Below are 21,738 nucleotides of genomic sequence, written 5' to 3' on the forward strand. Positions count from 1 at the left end.
AGTGTCCTTGTGGTCATGGGAAATTTTAGACAACCCATGAGGAATCTCTAAAGCCTGCATGAAATGAGACCGTGGCTAGTTGTCGCAAGGGTTATATAAGGTTGAGTAAGAATTCCAGTCATCTCTTTATTCTAGCAGTGGTTTTGAATGTAGTTTTCAAACACCCAATATTAAGTATTTGTGCATTCTACATGCAATACAACAGTGATGCACATGCAGCTCCAGTATTGTGATTTAACAGCAAAAAGGCATAATCTAGGCTGTTTAAACATTCAAATAAACTCATTCGAAATAAAATCAAGGTTGTAACAAATATTTTTGTTGGCTAGTTTAGTAAGCCTTTTCTTCATAGCTTAATTTTTAGGACCCATTTTCTCCCCCTAAATCCATGTCAATCTGAATCAAATCTGATTTAAGACTATATTTTAGTTCCCATTTCCCTTAAAGGGATAGTTCACCCAATAATATTTACTCGCCCTCAAGCCATCCTAGGTGCATTCTCCTTTCAGATAAATACAATCAGAGAAAATGTCCTAGCTAATCCAAGCTTTATAATGGCAGTGAATGGCAGCCCAAATTTGAAACCCCCAAAAGTGCATCTATCCATTATAAAAGATATCCACACACGGCTCTGGGGGGTTAATAAAGGCTTTCTGAAATGAATCAATGGGTTTGTGTAAGAAAATGAAATATGAAATATTTCCATATTTAAAACTTTATAAAGTAAAATATCTCGCTTCTGCCAGACCACCTTCCGTATTCAACTTACGAAGAAAGTGTAAGGCCTCTCGCAGTTCAAAACACCTATGCTATGTCATACATCATGCTTTTTTCGTAAGTTGAATACAGAAGGTTGTCTGGCAAAGCTAGATATTTTGCAAAATAATGTGTTAAATATGGATATTTTTCTTATAAAAACTTCAGCTTCAGGAGGCCTTTATTAACCCCCCAGAGCCGTGTGAATTACTTTTATAATTGATGGATAAACTTTTTGGGGCTTCAAATTTTGGGCAGCCATTTACTGCCATTATAATGCTTGGAAGAGCCAGGAATTTTTTTAATATATTCGTCTGAAAGAAGAATGTCACATACACATAGGATGGCTTGAGGGTGGGTAAATCATTGGGTCATTTTCATTTTTGGGTAAACTAACCCTTTAAGTTATTGTGATTTATGGATACTGCAATCTGCAATATTATTCTAAGCGCTAGATAGCATCTACTGCTGTTTAGACATAAAGGGACTTTACTCGTGTTAATAAATCCTCATTATATAAAAAAAGTCCATGAATAGAGCGAAAGATCTCTGTAGCTCATATAAAATGCTACAGGCCCAACAGAAAGCATGGACTCAGCTAGCAACCCTCATCTATTCATTACCATAATATAGATTTTCTTTGTTGTAGAGCTCATACTGCCATCCACATCAGAAATTCAGGTGTTTTTATATGGGGAATAGGCTGGAAAACATTCTTCAAATATATTCAACATATTTTTTAGTAACCAAATGATGTTTCTGCAAAACCATTATTTTATTCAACTTTGGACAATATTAACATTCAAATAAATATTTTAATTATGCGATTCCCCACACAAGAACACAATCCATTTATATTGCAATGCGCTGCATGTTGTATAGTAACAGCTCCTCTATAAATATAAAATGAACCGTTTCCAGTTAATCAACATGCAAGAACTCTTAAGAGCTCCCGCTCAAGTAGTCCGGGTTAAATGACAAGGGCTGCTAAATTGTTTCCTTGTCATAGTGCTCTCTAAATGATTTGCAATAAGTACCACTGGAGATTTATACAGAGATCTCATCCATTTTCATGTTTAAAAAAAACAAAAACATGTTGGTAAATCTGAAAGAAACCGATCCTCAGCATGTATCCAGTGAGATTGGCTTTGATGTACTGGCGTATATGGAATCATAGCAGTTATACTGCAATACACTTGAAGTGAACAGTTCACTTAAAAAGTAAAATTCTATCATAATTAACTCACCGTCATGTTGTTCTAAACCCGCATGACTAGAACACACAAATATATGTATATATATTTTGTAAACCCCTTTGACTTTCATTGTAAGAAAGAAAAAAAGAGTAAATGAAAAATGTATTTTATGAGTGAACTGTCCCTTTAAATATAGTATTGTAAATATACCGATCAGGCATTACATTATGACTAATACTGTGTTGGTGTCCCTTTTGCTGCCAAAACAGCCCTGAGTCATAGACTCCACTAGAGACCCCTGAAGGTGTGCTATGGTATCTGGCACCAAGATGTTAGCAGCAGATCCTTTAAGTCCTGTAAGTTGCGAGGTGGGCCTCCATGGATCAGACTTGTTTGTTCAGCACATCCCATGGATGCTCGATTGGATTGAGATCTGGGGAATTTGGAGGACAAGTCAACACCTCAAACTTGTGCTCCTCAAAGCATTCTTGAACCATTTTTGCTTTGTGGCAAGGCGCATTATCCTGCTGAAAGAGGCCACAGCCACCAGGGAATACCGTTTCCATGAAAGGGTGTGCATGGTCTGCAACAATGCTTAGGTAGGTGGTACGTGTCAAAGTAACATCCATATGGACCTAAGGTTTCCCAGCAGAACATTGCCCAAAGCATCACACTGCCTCTGCCAGCTTGCCTTCTTCTCATAGTGCATCCTGGTGCCATGTGTTCCCCAGGTAAGCGCAACACACACCCGGTCATCCACGTGATGTAAAAGAAAATGTGATTCATCCGAACAGGCCACCTTCTTCCATTGCTCTTTGGTCCAGTTCTGATGCTCACATGTCCACTGTTGGCACTTTCAGCGGTGGACAGGGGTCAGCATGGGCACCCTGACTGGTCTGCGGTTATGCAGCCCCTATATGCAAACAAACTGCGATGCACTGTGTATTCTGACACTTTTCTATCAGAACCAGCATTAACTTCTTGAGCAATTTGAGCTACAGTAGCTTGTCTGTTTGAGCAGACCACTTGGGGACCAGCTTCCTACGTGCATCAGTGAGCCTTGGCAGCCCATGACCCTGTCGTCGGTTCACCACTGTTCCTTCCTTGGACCACTTTTGATAGATACTGACCCCCGCAGACTGGGAACACCCCACAAGAGCTGCAGTTTTGGAGATGCTCTGACCCAGTCGTCTAGCCATCACAATTTGGCCCTTGTCAAACTAGCTCAAATCCTTACGCTTGCCCATTTTTCCTGCTTCTAACAAATCAACTTTGAGGACAAAATGTTCACTTGCTGCCTAATATATCCCACCCACTAACAGGTGCCGTGATGAAGAGATAATCAGTGTTATTCACTTCACCTGTGAATGATTGGCTTCCTAATAATCATTTGTGGATGCTGATCATTCCATCGACCAACACATTAAGGTTAGATCAAAATCATGCAAATCAGACATAGGAGGCCACCTCTTAGAATCAGAATATTAGAATAATTACTAAAAATAATTAATAATACAAATAAAAAACAGACAAACTCAAGATATCTAATTATACTTTATTGGAAGCTCCAGTATGTCTAAGGTAGGCTACATACAGTAACTCGCTTGTAAACAATGCCCATGGTTGCATATCTCCGTCACAGAGTCTGTACCCTGATGGAATCTTTATCTAGACATAAACATTCAATAGGAAAGAAAATACTGAAGATGAAAACAACCTGTTTTTAATCCTCCATTAAGGCTGAATATGTAATCAAAGCTTCTTTGAAATGAAGGCACCAGAGGCTGAGAGGCAGAGAGAATGCAAAAACAAGAATGCAGATAAACAACACAAGTAAAGTGAGTATTTGTTACAATATGAGTTAAAATGGCTTGAAATAAGTGTTAAGTTTTAATGCAAAAATGTGGCATAGCAGTGAGGGTACATTACCGTTCCTTTTATTTATTGAATTGTTTTCTCAGCAAGGAAGATGCTTAAATTGGACAGTGACAGTAAAGAATTTTACATTGTAACAAAAGATTTCCATTTAAAAAATGCTGTTCTTTCCAAAAATATGTTTTAGCAGCATAACTGTTTTCATTCAACATTGATAATAATAAGAAATGTTTATGATCATCAAATCAACATATTAGAATGATTTCCGAAGGATCATGTGACATTGAATGCTGGAATATTTCAGCTTTTCCAAAACATGATTAAATTACATTTTTAAATATCTTAAAATAGAAAAACATTAGTTTAAATTGTAATCATATTTTACAATATTACTGTTTTTACTGTGTTATTGATCAAATAAGTGCAGCATAGGTGAGCACAAGAGAAAACATTTTACTGACCCCATACTTTGTGATACAGAAACATACTAAATTAGTTTGATTTTACAAACAATTTCTCCATACTTTGTATGAAACATCAGTAGATTTAGAAGCAAATCAACCATTATCACTAGTTTGATAATTTAATACTTGATAACTACATTAGAAATGCAAGTCAACATTATAAATGGATGTCATGACTATTATGTCCTGTATGTGCCCTCTTTCTTACAGCATAGATCTGCAGTTGTGATCAGCAGCCACTAAGTGTTTTTTGAAAAAATTAACAATCCTCGCCCATGCATCTAACTGTGCTTCTGAATGAGCCTTAGGTTCCCCGCCAAATAAAACCACCTGGTTAGCTACAGCATGAAAATTGGCGAGACAAAAGGGCATATAAGGCACCTCAATAAAGTGACCCGCTTTTTCATACCTCACCAGCTCGTAGTTATTTTTCCCATGTGCTTTGAGTCTGTCGCATGCAAGTTTTGCATAATAGGCACTTTGCCAATTCCTGTCAGCTTCTGACATTATAAACATGAAGTTACCAGAGGCACGCTCAATGGGAATAACGCTAGGAAGGCCTACTTTGGACATCGGGTCGTTCGTGACATCCCCAATATCCACAAGGCCTGATGGTGTCATTTTTGATCTCTTAATGTCAAACATGAGGGGTGGAAGACTGATGTCTTTGTAGTAGATGGGGACCAAAGTATTGGCATTGCATCCATTGATCCAAATAGTGGCCGATATACCAGGCAGGAATGTTGCCATTGACAAAGCGAGATCTCCACTCTTTGAAATGGACACTAGGCCAATTTTTTGATCTTTGACCTTTGAATAAAAATTAAAAACAAAGATTGTTATTCTTATAAATCTCCTATTGTAATTAGCTTCATTTTATTTAAATTATAAGAACAATAGGGTTATTATTATACATACTAACCTCTGGCTGTTGTCGCAGGAAATCTATACCTTCTTCAAAGTACTCAAGGTGAAATTTGTCAGCTCTTTTGGGTAAATCTTGGTAACCTTGGAAAGCCAAGGCTAAAACGGCAAAACCTCTTTTTGCCAGCAGAGCTGCCCTCAACTCAAACGGACCTCCTCTAAACACATATGTATCCAAAATCCCAGGAAATGGTCCTTTACCTGAAAAATTAGAACATCAGCATTAAAAGCTCTACATTTGACAGGCTTGATTGAAATAATGGCCAGCATGAAGAATTTGCTATTGACAGTTGAAGACCTTTTCAATGGTGTAAAAAGCAACAGTGTTACACTGCACTTTCACCACAAGGCGCCGCTACAAAACAGAATATGTCCAGCAACTCGCATCTCAGACGGAGTACAAGTTCATTTTTAGCATTGTAATTTATAGTTAAATTAATTTAAATACTTTTAAGTTATACTAGCTGAGAACATCCAATGCTACATGGAGTGCCTTACGAACTAGTTTAAGTCGTTTATAGGCTACAGCTAAAATAACTGACCAGGTGGCATAAAAAGAGTTCCTCTGATCCTGCCTTCGGTTACAGGGATTCTCCGGACACCATCGGTCATGCAGTGTCTCTCGTTTGTTACTTTGGCGATGACTTTACCGTCAATGACACATTCAAGGTCAACGAGGGCAGGGCGCGTTACGTCTGTTAGTGTAAACTTGCAGCTTACGACGTCTGCCTTCAGCGCCCAGAATAAGCCCATTGGTTCAACTCCGGTAAAGCTGCCACCAAGAGAAGGGTCGCGGTTGAGGTCAACTTGACCACTGCCGTCTGCTTGGTAGGTGGCCGAAGCCTTGAAAACGCGTCCATTTTCATCAGTGATTTCAGAACGTAGATCCACGCGTTGTTGTGGTTTTAGGCCACTTACGGTCACCTGCACTGGGTCTTCAAAAGAGCACTTATAACTGGGCAAAAGCCTAATATTGACCCCCGAACTGTAGTGCATTTTTCCAGCGTTTCTTGCGAAAGGGGTAAATACATACTTCAGCACTGCAAACATGTCTATGTGACTGACTACTGTCACAATGTTGTTGTTGCTGCCTTCTAGTGTTCGGAGTCTTCTTTTTTAAGCCTAAAACCCGGATGAGATTCGAAATGAACAACACTGCAAAAAGTTTTTTTTATTTTTTTTAATATTCATATAGGCCTACTTGTTGAACATTAACAAACAGATTTACAAACAAAGACACCATACCAAACAATAAGTTGCCTACGTTAAAGACAAAGGAAAGGAAATAAAACAACAAGTAACAAAGTAAATTATTAAAAAGAAAAGGAAAAGTAGGAGTATTTAATATTATAAAGCCAAAATATTTCAATAAAATACAAATACATTAACAATTTAAAAATTATAAATGTATCAAATTGAACAATTTCACACAACATTATCAGTCTCGCAGTAGGCTATTCTTTGTTGCATTGAGCTGAATGCATAATTCTAGAATGCATATACCAAATTACACTGAAAAAAAAAACACGTGTTCATCCATTTCTATCTTTAACTTGCATTTGACATACATTTGAATCCCCAAAATTAAATCTTATTCTTAAAAATTATTTTGCTGGGTATGATTCAAAAATTTAAAGTGCAATTCTTTACATTTATGGTTAACAGGAAATTAAAGGAAATTGGATTTCACACACTTCTTTCTTCTCATAATGATGCAAAAAAAAAGAAGAAGAAATAAATCTCAAGATTCAGAAAAATCTGATCCTGTTGCTTGCCACATTCATCCAAATATTACAATTCTAGACCTCTATTTTTTATGAAAGACATTCCATTCCATGCCTCAATTACATCAATTAAATTAAACAGTCTGTTTACCATTCTTTCTTTCTTTTTTCAGTGATTCTCAAATCTTTTTCAGTTTACATTGATTTTAATTCTCCCTAACACTGTGAATGAAACAAAGATAAAATGTTAGTAGAAAGGGGAAAAGACCATAAGGGATGGTTTAAAAACATAAAAACTATATTTTAAAAAATAAAGTACCTACATAAGTAATTCAAATTAATAATTTGTAAACTTCACAAATATTCACTTATGGCTATTTAATTAGTTTATAATACTGTCAATACCTCTTGGTTTCACTCAATAAGTCATGAAGGTCGTGTTTTCTTAAAAAAATAGGATTAATACAAATATATCAATTAAATCATCCTTACTATAAATTGTAATGGCAGAATTACATTTTATTCATGAAAGGTACTGCAAAAAAGCGTCAGTTAGAAGAGAGCGAATGTATTTCCGTGTCAATGACCAGGCAAAATTATTAAGTAGCGATTTAAACCAGGCTCATCTGGCGTAGTTTGCCGAAAATAAAAGAAGAAGAAGAAGAAGAAGAAGAAGAAGAAGAAGAAGAAGAAGAAGAAGAAGAAGAAGAAGAAGAAGAAGAAGAAGAAGAAGAAGAAGAAGAAGAAGAAGGCTCATCTGTGTTAGATTAATAAAAATAAAAAAATCCGCCCTCTTCCAAGTTTACAGCTGATTTCTCGTGAACTAGCAGACCTTATAAGCCCCGCCCCTCTCGCGTACAGTTCTCCATGGTCGTCATGGAGACGGTGTGAGAGCGAGGCCGCTGGTGGAGCTCGAAGCGCTTTCCTACTGTTGGGAGGAGGTACTCCGATCTGGCCCCGCTGGCTGCTCTCAACCTTCTCCGTAGACGGATGATCAGATCGAGAAGGGCCGTCAGAATCTCAGAATACATTCCATACAAACATATACCGCGTTTACAGTAACCCTGGGATTTCCATCTATTAAACGCAGCTCCATGGTGACCCGATACTGATTTTAAAGAGGAGGGCATTCACTGGTAAGATCTATTTTTTTTGCGTTGTGAAGGTTAGTTAGCTGAGCTAACACGGTTAGCCACCCGGAGTCTTTAGGATCTGAATCACTAGTTAGCGTAAAATCTAACAGATTTCGATAGCCAAATGACTCAGTCTGTGTACTTGAATATAGAAATAGTAGGTCGGTAAGTTATTGATTGGTAAGGACTTTAACATGGGGAGCTATTCCAGCCAAATAGCTCGCTAGTGAATACTAATCCAATCATAAGCACTGTTCCGATCACAGCGAAAGCTCTTTTTTTGTGAAAGATAAAGACGAGTATTTGCTGTATATGTTAATCACGTTGTCCTTATGTCATTATCTGGCGAGTTTCAATTGGAAATGTGGCTGTTAATTAGTGTGTCATAACGCGATTACTAAAGTCGCCAGTCCGGCGATGCGGACAAAGCCTGTTGTTAGCTTCCTATTACCCATAGGCTGCCATTTTACTTCACTAGTCTGTTAAATATCTGCTGTTTGTGTATTATTAAACGGCAGTCTTTGTTTTAGATACATTGACAAGTATATTCGTCAATGTGTTACAGTATTTTTTCGGCCAGCAACGGACCTCAAATATCGTTGTAATCTTTTGTGCTTGCGTCAACCGGTGCGTCGTGTGAATATCTAGAGACTTACAGTCAACATGTAATTAAAATATACATCCTGTTTTTATGACATGTCGAAATATTGGACTCATACACGAGCAAAAACATACGCACGCACGCGCACATGACCAAAGTGCTGTGCGTAAACAATGTTCACATAAGAGGACTTTAAAAACTTGTTTAGAAAAACTTGTAAAAGTTAGAAACAACCTCAAAGTTTATTATTTTAGTAAACTTAATCGCGATTATTAGTTATTAATCTTTTTTGTTTGATTGCCTGAGTTAATTTAGTTCTGTTCAGAGTAGTTGGAGAGCACGGCTCGATCTGTTCTCTTTGTTGTTCTTGTTCTGCTCTCGGAACAGTTGCACGTGTCGGCGCGTGTGACTTTAAGCCCGGACATACTGGGGCTTATTTCTATCTTGCATAGAATAACTACACTAGCAGGTCCCTCAGCCCACTGTAGTTCTCTCCAAATACCGGCTTGTTTTTTTTGTTTTTTTAATAAAATGTTCTGCTAGTTTTTGCAGTGAGGCGATAATGTCAGTGTCATTTCTCGTAGTGAAAACAAGATTAGTGTCATCTGCCTATGACTAATTGCTTTATAATTTGCTGGTATCTCTAATTTGGAGCCAGCATGCATTGTTTGTTGTTTTGTTTTTGTACCACTTGTAACCCAACTACACCTTTACTTTGTTTTTCTCAATAGCATGTCTTGACCTAAATGTGAAGCTACATGTTGAAACTTGATCAAGAGGTTGTTTCAATGTGATAACGTGGACAATGTAATAGTTGCTTTGAAAAACTTCCCATCACAAACTCTTGTTGGTTCCCTATGGATGAACACCTCTTCCTCATTGCCTTTTTTATGCAAAGGTGTAAATAAAGGAGCTGTGTGAACCATAATATGCTCAACAAAAGGCCTTTTCTTTGCTGTCCTGCAGCCTGGACTCTTCTTGCTGCTATTCCCAGCTATGTACTTCTGTCTTTCTCCCTTTCTCTCTCCCATCTTGTACTAAACACCTCGGAAGGGCTCCGTTTTTTGGATATTTCTTGCTCAAACCTTTTTATGTTTGAACCTGAAGGCAGCTCTGGTATGATGAAGCAGGCACTGTGGTGCCACGTTACTTTTGGCATCTGGCCTGTTTTGTTGTTTTGCTTAAAAGAAAAGTGACTAATGTGATATGATTATGGCTTTCTAATGTAGTTTTAAAAAACTTTTTACCACAAAGTGGGAAAGAATTGCTCTCAAAAATAAATAAGATTTAGAAAATACATCTCTTAAAAGGGATAGTTTACCAAAAATAAATAAAATTGAATCAGTTTGTAATTCTTCCTCATGTTGTTCCAAACCAATAAGATGTTTGTTCATCTTCTTCTTCGCAAACACAAAGTCCATTCTACAAAAATGTTGACACTTCAAAAGTCCATAAATGGGTCCTAAAAGAATTCCATATAAATCAAGCTGTTTAATCCAAGTTTAATCTAAACCAATGATTTATATTATTTGATGTGCTCTAATATGTGTGTTGATCAATATTTAGGCTATATGTTAATAAAATCCTAAAGTAAATCTGTTCGTATCTCCTCTTAGACTTAAAAGTGAATCATATGGTTCTCTTAATGAACTTGTTGAAGCATTTAAGGCTACATTCACACTGCAAGCCTTAGTGCTCCATTTTTGGGTCCGATTTTTTTGTAGCTGTTCACATTGTTGTTTTAAATGTGTCGAATATCAGATTCCAGTCCAAACAGGACATGGTCCTGGACTGACCCGCATGCGCAAAAGAACGATAAAAAGACATCACGCAGCACACTGTCATACGGAAGTAAACACTCAAGACATTAAAGTGATAACACGTTTATTTATAGTGTGATCTGCTGCCAAAGCCAGCGAATTTAAGCGCAGGCGATATAAAAAACTAAGAGGAGGATGCGAAAAAAGAGCAGAGTTTTTTTTTACATTTATGATATGAGTCCTCATGTTTTGATTGTACATAGAGCTGTAACTATAATACTTCTGATTTCTATCACCTCACTGTCCTTCCACTGACTACCTTTCGCAAATGTCTTGATAACGTTGGGTATGTCAAATTTTTGAAGTGACTCCCATGAGCACAGAATTGTGACAAATCTAGAGTGGCGTAAATGTCACCTGAATTCTGATACGACTGTTCAGACTGAGGTTGCATTGCAAAAAATCTGATCTGTATCAGATTAAGTACCACATATGGAAGTGGCACAAATCGGAATTGAAAAGATCAGATACCATGTGGTTTGTGCTGTTCACACCTTCATGGGAAAAACAGATATCAGTCACATTGTGAGCAAAAAAAATTGGGCCACATTTACCCACAGTCTGAAGTTGTGGTGTAATGGACTTTCAATAAAGGAACAAAAATCTCTCAGGTTTCATAACCTGTGTTTTGAATGTGAACAAAAGTCTTATGGGTCTGGACATGATGTAAATGATGACAAATTTTTATTTTTGGGTGAAACCTTTAAATCCACTTTAGAGTTTTACTCTACATTTTGTACAAGCTTGGTTCTTGAACAGCTTGTGATTTTTTCTGTATATTTAAAATATTTTCAGGCAGCTGTTGTTGGATATTTGTTTTATGATATTACGCTTACCCGGGATGCCATCTGTACAACATCTTAGTCACTTTTACTGAATCCATGCCGATTTGCTGCTTTCCCACTCTGGGATCCTGTTGGCACTGAGCATTTTGTTGCAGAATGTTCTTCTGCACTAGTCTGTTTGGGACATGAGACAGCAGGCGAGCTCTTCTCTGCCAGTGGGATGTGCGTCACACTCCTTGTGCTCCTCGGGCACCCTAGTGCTTCTCCGGCGCTAGGAAGGGAAAGGTGTGGCGGCGGTGGCAGATTGGCCTCACGTGGGAGCAGTAGCTGCACCCTCAGCATCCTGTTTGTTTCTAGGGCTCATGCACCCCATGTTTTTGAACTTAATCTTCCTTCTGCACACACATGTATCTTCTTTTGGAGGAATGCTGACAAATCGCTTGTGCTTACTTAGCAGCAATGTTGCAGCACCTGCTCTCATTTGTGTGATGGCCGTGCTCTTGTTTTTCCGCTAAGTGCATATTTGCTAATAGGCTTAATATATAAAATAAAGTAAACAACGCCATACAGGCGTGTGTGTATGGCGTTTTATTGTTGTGTTTTTCATTAAGAATAATAGGCTAATGAACCCACAATTCAAGCAACCGTCCCCGAATTGGCAAACCGAAAGTAAACTGCACACAAGCACTGCAATGTGACGGTGAGAAAATGTTCCCTCACCATCACATTGCATCCCTAACGGGTAAAAAGGCTAATACATTTTGATTCTATTATTCTATTTTCCACAATGTCAAACCAATGCAGGTTAACCCAAAATGCAAGCTCAGGCATGCACTTTTTCCATATAAGCTCATGCAGTTGTGTGCTCAGAGAATACTCTGTTGCAGGGAACACTAAGAACACAAATATATTTATTAAGTATAACGAGGTTGGGTTCCTATTCAACTGTCCATCCTATTAAAAACTGCTAGGCTATAAAATAATTGTAAAAAAAAGAGTGTTGTATTTCGACAGATTTTATATAAGACATATTCAAGCGCGAATGAGAACCGTTTCGAGGGGGATACCAGGTGGGCGCGAGAAAGAAAAAAAAAAGAATATTCGAATGCCACATTTAAAAATGGAATACCAACCCATCGAACGAATATTCAAATATTCTGGTCCAGCCCTAATTGTGGTTGGAATAATTTGTGGAATAAGTCATGGTGTAAGAACGATGACCTGACTATATGTGACAAATAATCTGAGGTATGTGAGTAATATGAGGTATGTAAACCCCATTTTTATTGGGATTGAAAATATTTGTAATTTATTTCTAAATATTTTTATAAATGAAAAATACAGTTTCATGTTGGTCAAAAAATATTGTGAGCAGATGTGGGCGTTATACGGGTAGGCACGATTAAACGGTAGAAATGTGTGAACCGGTAAAGATTTTGTATCGCCCCTATCGTGGTTATGCTCAAAGCTTCTCATTTGAATGCGTTTTTAAGCATTGCGGTTTAAAAACATGTGCTTTTAAACCATTGAAATGCAATAAGAAGCTCATTCCGTTATATGCACGCGCTGTCTGAGAGAAGAGCGTGTGAGTACTGAACCAAGTGCTTTTTGCCGGCTTATTGGGCTTGAACGGTCAAATACACACACGTGTCTCAAAATTCTCGTCTTCACAAGGTTTTTTTTTTTTTTACTTAGTTAGTTAGGCTAGTATTATTATTATTATTATTTATTTATTTTTTTCAGTTTTTTGTGATATTAAAATTGGTGACACAAATTATACAACTTCTATTGATCTAAAAACCTTATTGAAAATAGCAAAAATAACTATATTGTGAGACATATCATCATCGTGTTATAAAATTGTGATAAAATTGGGCAATATATATGTGAGTGTGGTAAAGGACTGTAAAAGTCCTGTAGCTGATAAAGTGTGTTGTAGCTACTGCTTCTGTTTTGCATTTAATACACTAACGACTGAGATCCCTGTAGTAATAAGTGTGTGTTTGTGTCATCAGGTTCAGCCGGAGAGGACTCTTGCTGCACAAGCAGTGCTGAAAGATGTGCAATGGAATGGTAGCGTGTGAGACGAGAGCCTCGCTCGCTCACAGGGTGGCCGCCAAATCCCTGCTGCTCCTTCTCCTCGGTATGCTCCCCACAGGCCAAGCTTCAGGTAAGATTATTCACAAAAACCTCCTCCAAACTCTTACACCTCGACCTTTCACTGCCGTCCACTCTCACTTTAAGCATTGATATTTAAGATGCCGACAGCTGCCTCATTGATTTATTTCGTGGGAAGTAATTTGTCCTCAGATTATAAAATATGTAAAATAACTTGTGGGATGGAGGTGACGGGGAATGCTTTTTCAATGCATTATATTGAATTCGGTTTCTGCATAATTCTGAGTCACAGATGGTTTACAGTGGGTCGGTTTTGTCTGTTGGCATCCATGATTTTTGACGTCAAAGACAAAGGGTTTTGTTCTTTTGTTTGTATCGCTGTCAGTGCTTTGATAACAGAAATAACGGTTGGACTTAAGCTACCGGATGGAATAAAATGAGCATCCTTTCTTTGTTTTCAGTCGAGCATCTGGGAGGTGTTGGTGGGGGCTGGGCACACACTCGCTCTCTTTCTTTCTCTCCACTGAGGGTGTGTGTATGTCTGTTGCCCCTGTCTCATCCAGAGTTTCCCTCACTAAAATAGAATTTATATCATGCTCTACGTGGCAGATTTGGCCTGAGAACTAAGACAGATGTCCATGTTGACAGGCAGTCGATGTGTTGTTATAAAGACTGAGGTGTGTATGTGTGACCTTAGTCACTTTGGCACTTGTGTTTGTGTTTTTGTAAATCCTAAGTTATTCTTTAACTCAGATGGGACTAGTTTTTAGTCTTGTTAGTTCAGGTGAGTTGGTTGTTCACCATTTTGAAAACTTTATAGGTAAAATAACAGTTAGTGCTTGAAGTACTGTTGGAATCCCATCCAACCAAATTAAGTCAACAAGGAGAGTAATATAGTACAATTATTATTTCTAAGATAGAAATATGTTTCTATTGTAACACAACTGTGTTGTACAGATCTGCATGAAATATTGATGCTGATTCCCATCATTTCAAATCATCTATCCACAAAAATTATTTGAATAAAATAAAGTGTAACTGGTGCACTGAACAGACAGTGCCGCGCTTCGCTCTGGAACATGCAGGGAAATGGACTACTTATCCACACACTGCATTTCAAATATTTCAGTATCAATAAGTATCGAAATAACCTTTATTTTGGACAACACTTTATATAAGTATTGTTTATTTCAGTAGATTTTTTCAATCAAAATTGTTCTGTTAATAATTGCAACTCTAATGTCATTTGGAAAACAACTAGTCCAGTCTGAATAGCATTTAACTCTGTTCCCAAAACCTCACGGCATCTGCACTATTTCCCCTTAACAGTGAGCAAATGAGTGTCTCTTGCCTTATGTAATATGTGAGTCATTGAGAGCGTTGCACTTGGAGAATAAATGATAGAGATGGAGAGATTGAGGGATGGTGGGATTGGGCTGGACCGCTGATCCCATGTGGCCACATTCCCATATTGATTCAGCACCACAAAGTCGAGCCAGGGACAAAAGTGTCCCAAGTGATCCCAAGTAATTTGTGTGTGTGTGTGTGTGTGTGTGTGTGTGTGTGTGTGTGTGTGTGTGTGTGTGTGTGTGTGTGTGTGTGTGTGTGTGTGTGTGTGTGTGTGTGTGTGTGTGTGTGTGTGTGTGTGTGTGTGTGTGTGTGTGTGTGTGTGTGTATGCATGGATGTATTGCTGCTCACACGTGTTTGGCATGAATCTAGTACATCGGCTGAAAGCTACGTGTTCAGCCTTCCCACAGACTGAGCAGCGGACAGAAGGGATGATTTTTCAAGGTCATCCAATGAAAGTCTGTTGATAATATTGAGCCATATTTTTGGCTTCATCCACCTAAGAATTCATTTTTTTTGTTCAGTCCGTCTCTTCAGTGTGCTTAAATGTGAAGTGTGTAATTAGTGGCAGTAAAAATAATCATATTAAACAGTATTAAAAAAAATTCAGACAAACAGGTAGTCTGGCACAATTTTACAGTATTAGTTGAGCAAGTGTTGATTTGTAGTGGTGAAAACTGTTTGTAATTCTATTTGGTGCCATTAGTTGTGCAGAAATTACATGCTTCATCCTTAATCTAAGTTTGTAGTATCCTATCCTGAGTATATTTTGAAGAATAGTTTGTTTAATTTGAGAGTCTTGTCTGGCGACTGAATCGGCCCTATTAGCATAGCCCCTCCCCTGAGTGAGCTGTACACAGTCCACCATGTTTATCTTCAGTTAGAGCATTTAACTGCAGCATTCAAGTAAGAAATTGATGTTTATTAAAGCTACTAAAGTTATTCAGTCAAGAGCAGTGAGTGATTTTCTGTTTTTCTTTTGTTGCTTGATTCCACTTTGACAGCATTGACAGCAGCAGGTACTGTATATTAGGCTGCTGCTGCTGCTTTAATGCACATCTAATATAGACAATTTTTTTTCCAGTTGTTTAAACTCAGACATAACCACCTGTGTTTTTGTAAACGTTGATAGTAAACTTTTGTGTATTTGACAGTCTAAGCGCAATAGGATGTAAAAGAGAACTGTGACAGCTGGCTTTGGGTGTATGTGCTCAGAAACCCGCATATCAGAAGATTAAACTAATATGGCTTTAGAAGGCATGCAAATAATGATGACAAAACAACTGCAAAGTCATGTGAGCGTAACCATAATAGAGGTGATAATAAAAAAAAAAGATGTTTGTTTGTTGTTGGCAGAGTATCAGAGGTATGAGTTGTAAAGGCTCCGCCCTCTTTTGGAAAGGGGGGTGTGGAGCAGTAGCTTATTTGCATTTAAAAACACATACACGAAAACAACATGTTTTTGCTTTTACCCAAAAAGAGACATTTACAGAATGGTATAATAAATGATCTTTGGGGTAAATTGAGCTGAAACTTAAGACTCATTCTGGGAAAACATGAGATTTGTAGTATATCTTGTAAAAATGGACATAATGGGTCCCCTTTAAGTCTTAATGGACGTAAATGCAGGAAATCGACCCATCACAGGAAGTCCTAGACCTTGGGTCTGTATTGGTCGGACTGTTGTAGAACATGCTAAAGTAAGCATACGAGGCTTCTGAGTGAAAGAGGAACCTGAATCAGATGTGCAAATCCCCACAGCAATGTTCCAACAAGCTGTTATTTATGAATTAATACCTATAAAGCATGGTGTTCAGGTCTACACATACTTTTGACAATGTAGCTCGTAGGGATGCAACAATACAGTTAGTAGGGCTGTCAACGAATATTCTAAATTCAAATATATATTCGAATAGTAAAAAAGAAAAAAGAATTTCGAATGTGAAAATTAATATTCGAATAAAAAAAAATGTGGAAAAAAACGCTTGCGGTAGTAGAGGTGTGGCTGTCTGCTTTGCGAGTGGGAAGCCTTGTTTATACTTTCGCCTTGTTTATACTTTGGCCTGGCTCCGCAGCGCGAGCCCCCGCTGACTGCGCGCGCTCCTCCCCAAACGGACGAGGCGTTTATACTTGACGTGCTCGCCGTTGTGCTATTCTTTGAAACGACAGAGGGCGACTCGGAGTAATTGTTCTATAAACCATCAGGAAAATGCGTTGAGAAGAAGTGAGCTAATGTACACAGGTGACGATATTTATTTTAGTACACTTCACCGAAAACCACACTACAAAAGAATCATGTAAAACAGATCAAAATAAACCTTGATATTACTTGTGACATGATAACAAAATGTATGTAGAAATGTAACGTTAACTTATACAACTAAATTTATGATCTCTTAAATGTTTCCTAATTTCACTAAACACTTTCATGTGTTTTCACTTAGTTTCATGAACTTTTCTTTATTAAGGAGAATTTTTTTTATTGCAATACTTTTTCTTTATTTTAGTTAAAAGAATTGAAAAACCTACCTTAAACTTAAAACTTTACTTAAAAAAACCCTTGTATTCTTAGTGTATTGTATAATATAAAATAAATATATATATTTACATATATATATATATATAAGATTTACACTGGCAGCTCAGAGCTGTACTGCAGCATAACAGGGGCGGCAGTGGCTCAGTGGTTCATGTAGGTTGTCTACAAACCGGAAGGTTGGTGGTTCGATCCCCAGTTCCACCTGACCAAGTGTCGAGGTGTCCATGAGCAAGACACCTAACCCCAGCTGCTCCCGACGAGCTGGATGGCGCCTTGCATGGCTGACACCGCTGTCGGTGTGTGAATGGGTGAATGTGAGGCATGGTGTAAAGCGCTTTGGATGGCCATTGGTCTGTTAAAAGCGCTATATAAATGCAGTCCATTTACCATTAAAGTATGAAATTTAATGAATGAATGTACAAATAAAACGCTACATAGACTTCACTATAAAATATACATTGATTCTTAGCTACTGTATTCGTTTTTCAGTCAAGAGCAAGAGAGTGATTTTCTCTTTGTCTTTTGTTGTTGTATTAACATTAAAGGGATAGGTCATTCAAAAATGAAAATTCTGTCATTGAGAAATTAGTACAGGTTTGAAACAATATTAGAGTGAGTAAATAATGACATCATTTTAGAGGTGAACTGTCCCTTTAAGGACCGCGTGTTCACTACTGCCGTGTTGTCAATTTAATATACAGACACACGCCGATTTTACTTTCACTTTAGACATAACCGACTGTGTTTATGTTAACCTTGTGTGGATTTGACAGTATTAGCGCAGTAAGACGACTATTTAGTCCTGTAATCACGTGTTTGACAGGCGTTTAGTGCGCATGCTCGGAAAATCGCATGTTAAAACTGCGCACGCGAATGAAACCGGCAAGCCTTTAAAACGCATGCAAATAATGAGCTTTCGTGATTGTGAATAACTATAGTGTTCCGTGAGTATAACTCTACCACTAACGTGTGATGTGAATGTATGTCGCGTTGTTCAGTATATTGGGATGGAGGCAAATGATAGAATTTGTAGAAAAATAATTAATTAAATGCAAAACCCAAAAAAACGCAATTCACAAGCGCTTATTGAACCGTGAATGCCGTACCGAATGGTTCAATATTATTTTGAGAATTGTGGCATCCCTAGTAGCTTGATTGGCAGGTCATCAATGTCAATTTCAAGACGAGGGATGTGCGAGACTATTCGACTAGTCGATTAAACAATACTGCTGCTGCATTTAATGTGTTGCTTTATATTTTTACAAAGGCTATATTTAAATTTCTATCATGTTAATGCTACATTTTAAAATTATAGGCCTATATTATTTTATTGAGGAACACAAAAAAATTACATTTTACCTCTGATTTTGCATGCATTGGTTTTCTCTGTGGCGCTCGTGGCAGGTTCAGAGACATGTCCACTCGGAAGATGAGCAATATGACGGATGAGCTAGCCTTCACAAAACTTTTCTGTTTTCTTCTATGTCATGTCAAACTAGGACAATAAAGCTTTCTTATAGACTTGTTATACTACCGGTTATGAGGGACAATGCGATATGAAATTTGATATCGGATTAAATGAGTAACATTATGAATGAAACTTGATACAGTTTCTATCAAGATCCTTACGAAGAGAATGCGCTTTAATGTATAGTTGTCAGTACAATGCCACAGTTTGTTGATTACAACTGTACAGTGAACTGCTTGAAACATTTACTGAACAATGTAATTTTAATATACCTAGATAATGATCCACAAAGTTTAGATACAAGCAGGGACCAGATCCTACAATTCTTTTTAAAAGGCTCGGCTATTGCATCGCTTCATTCACACGTGTGTCTAACAGAAACAAACAAGAGGAAGTAGCACAGGAAGGCAACAACAACTAAAAAACCTTGCTGTGCTCAAGGGCTGATCTTAAGGTTTCTGGAGCTTGACTTAGCCCACACTATTTCAGAGTGTGAGAATGAAAAGCAGCTCCCCGAAGGCACACAGCTGAAGTCACTCTGTTTTTAGCACTAGGCACATTGTGAACTACAGGAATTTCCCATGTTACTCACTTTTTACTATGATTTATCACTATACCACTTCCATATGTTAGCAAGTGTTAATTCTCACCTCAGCAAAGACTGTTTTCAAACCATTATGTCCTGAAAGTCATTGGATGAGGTGCTGGCATTGTGAGCTAACATACCTCAGCTATTATGAATAATCAAAAAATAATTAAATACAATTTTGCAGGTACTTTTATGCGCATTCTATAACCGTTAGACTTGACATGAGGTACTGTTCAAAGTTTTGGGGTTGGTAAGATTCTTTTGAATGTTTTTGAAACGAAAGTTGAAAGTCTCTTTGAGTCACCAATATGGTGAAATATTGTTACAATTTAAAATAACTTTTCTATTTTCAAATATTTTATAATGTAATTCATTCTTTTAAAGCTGATTTTTCAGCAGCCATTGGCCACATTAACCCTTTAGAAATCATCATAAAATTATCAAAACTATTGTGGTGCTTGCTTAGTAATTTTTGGGGGAAACCGTGAGGCATTATAAATGTCTTTATTGTCACTTTTGTTAAATTTAATGTGTCCTTGCTGGATAAAAGTATTCTTTAAAAAAAAATGCAGAAGCAGCATTCTCATGCTTCAGGAAGTGGGTTGTGTGGGTTTGAGAAATGTCTGCAGATTGATCTTTGTAACCATCAATACCCGACAGTAAATTTCCCAATAAAAGTGTTGTTTGTTTGATTGCGGCACATCATGTGAAAATAAAATGAGAACTGAAATGAGAACCGTGAACATAAACTTTACATTTCCCAAGTTTGTGTCCAATGACGTTGTAGTGCAACTTTAAAACAGTTACAGGGCTGACCTGATTCTTCTTCTTTGGAAAATCCATGTGAAACAGTAAATGTCTGCTTTCCCTCTCCAAAAAATATTTGTTTTTCCCCTCGAAGCTTACTTAGTTTTCTACAGTAATAATATGTTGCTAGTAGCACAGGTTTAGCAGATGTTGTGCAATCCCTCAATTTTATATCAAATATTTGTTGTTTGTGTGGGTGTCAGATCATTTGGGTTAGGAATGATATGAATCATAGAGCTTGTGTCTCTTGTGTTCATTGTAGAAAAAAAGTGTTTCAAACAGTTGATGTGGACTTGCAGGTTTATTGAACCCGTACCGAACCGTGACTTCAAAACCGAGATACTAACCGAACCGTCAGTTTTGTGTACTGTTATGCCCTTAGGATTTTAACCTTCGGGTTACTAGTCTGACTCGAAACATTAGACCACAACCATGCAGTGCCAATGCAGCGCCAATCTGCCATAATACATAACAATATGAGAACACTATTGTTGTAAATTCTTTGTGCTTTAGTTGTCCATGTTTCAGTGTTGTTGTTATGTGAAGAGCGCATCCACAATGGGAGTTAGACAAGCATTCAGACAAGCACGCTAGTTCGCTGGTGCATTCGCGCCCCTTCGTTCAGATGTAAGTTTTAATATTACTTTAATGTTGTATATATATATATATATATATATATATATATATATATATATATATATATATATATATGATTAAGCTTGTATAGGATACATTTGTTTGAGTTTATTGACCCCCAAGCAAAGCGCTTCAGTTTATCTGTGTTCATTGGGCTTCAAATATGCACAGGCTGTCTGGAATCACTTGATAAAGTAGAGTTGAAAATACAGTAAAGTGCAAGATGTGCAGCACCAATCTGCATATAACATTATAATGAGAACACTATAGAGTGAATTCTCTCAACTTTAGTTTCCCGTGCTTCAGCCGGTTGTTACGGGAAGACTGCATCCACAAAGGGAGTTACACATTCTGGCTAGCAATATCATCATTAGGTGCAGATGGAAGTTGTAATATTACTTTATGTTGTTGTATATCTTAATAATCTCATATAAGATGTGTTTGGTTCTGTTTATTATCCATCCACGCCCTTGTCAAACACAATGGCATGACTGCGTTTAAAGGTCGATGTCTGGTTTATCATTGGTAGAAAGAGGCTATAATATAAAAGTATTTATGGGAAATTGCGAATCTAAAAATAACATTTACTCCCTATTTTATTAGCTCGCATGTTCGCTTGTTTATAGCTTCATAACTAGCAGTCAATATTTAAAATATTCATTATACATCAGGGAAATCACACTGTTTGGCCCACTGGGGCTTATAAAAACCCATTCTCATCCTGTCACTTTCAATGACAATACTCTAGCAGCACTGGCTCTCATAGTGATTCAATTACAGAACCCACATCTTGCCTTGTATAGCTAGGCCAGACAGAGTTACTGTTCACAGTAAGTCATTATGAGGAAGTAAAAATGTTAGTGACTAACAGTTCCTTATATGAAAATCTTTCCTAGTAGACATTTAAATAGAGTTGCATAAATGTGGAACTAACACTTTTTTGCTTAATTTCCTT

General features: G+C 37.5%; 2 protein-coding genes across 2 annotated transcripts in view; one reads left to right on the forward strand and one right to left on the reverse strand.

Annotated features, from left to right (window-relative positions):
- Positions 1-4,264: 4,264 nt before the first annotated feature.
- acot20 (acyl-CoA thioesterase 20) lies at positions 4,265-6,301 on the reverse strand. The gene is made up of 3 exons (XM_079831598.1): positions 5,758-6,301; positions 5,214-5,416; positions 4,265-5,101 (listed from the first exon to the last, which is right to left on the reverse strand). Exons 1-3 carry the CDS (start codon positions 6,263-6,265, stop codon positions 4,496-4,498), a joined length of 1,317 nt encoding a protein of 438 aa, XP_079687724.1. The 5' UTR covers positions 6,266-6,301; the 3' UTR covers positions 4,265-4,495.
- Positions 6,302-7,629: 1,328 nt separating this feature from the next.
- susd6 (sushi domain containing 6) overlaps positions 7,630-21,738 on the forward strand; it is a 35,570-nt gene continuing 21,461 nt past the window's right edge. The window contains exons 1-2 of the mRNA XM_079831453.1: positions 7,630-8,075; positions 13,294-13,448. Coding sequence (XP_079687579.1) covers positions 13,337-13,448 — 112 coding nt within the window. The 5' untranslated portion in view covers positions 7,630-8,075; positions 13,294-13,336. The remainder of the gene's footprint in view (positions 8,076-13,293; positions 13,449-21,738) is intronic.

This window comes from Gobio gobio (genome assembly GCF_949357685.1).
Source record: "Gobio gobio genome assembly, chromosome: 12".
NCBI classification, from domain to species: domain Eukaryota; kingdom Metazoa; phylum Chordata; class Actinopteri; order Cypriniformes; family Gobionidae; genus Gobio; species Gobio gobio.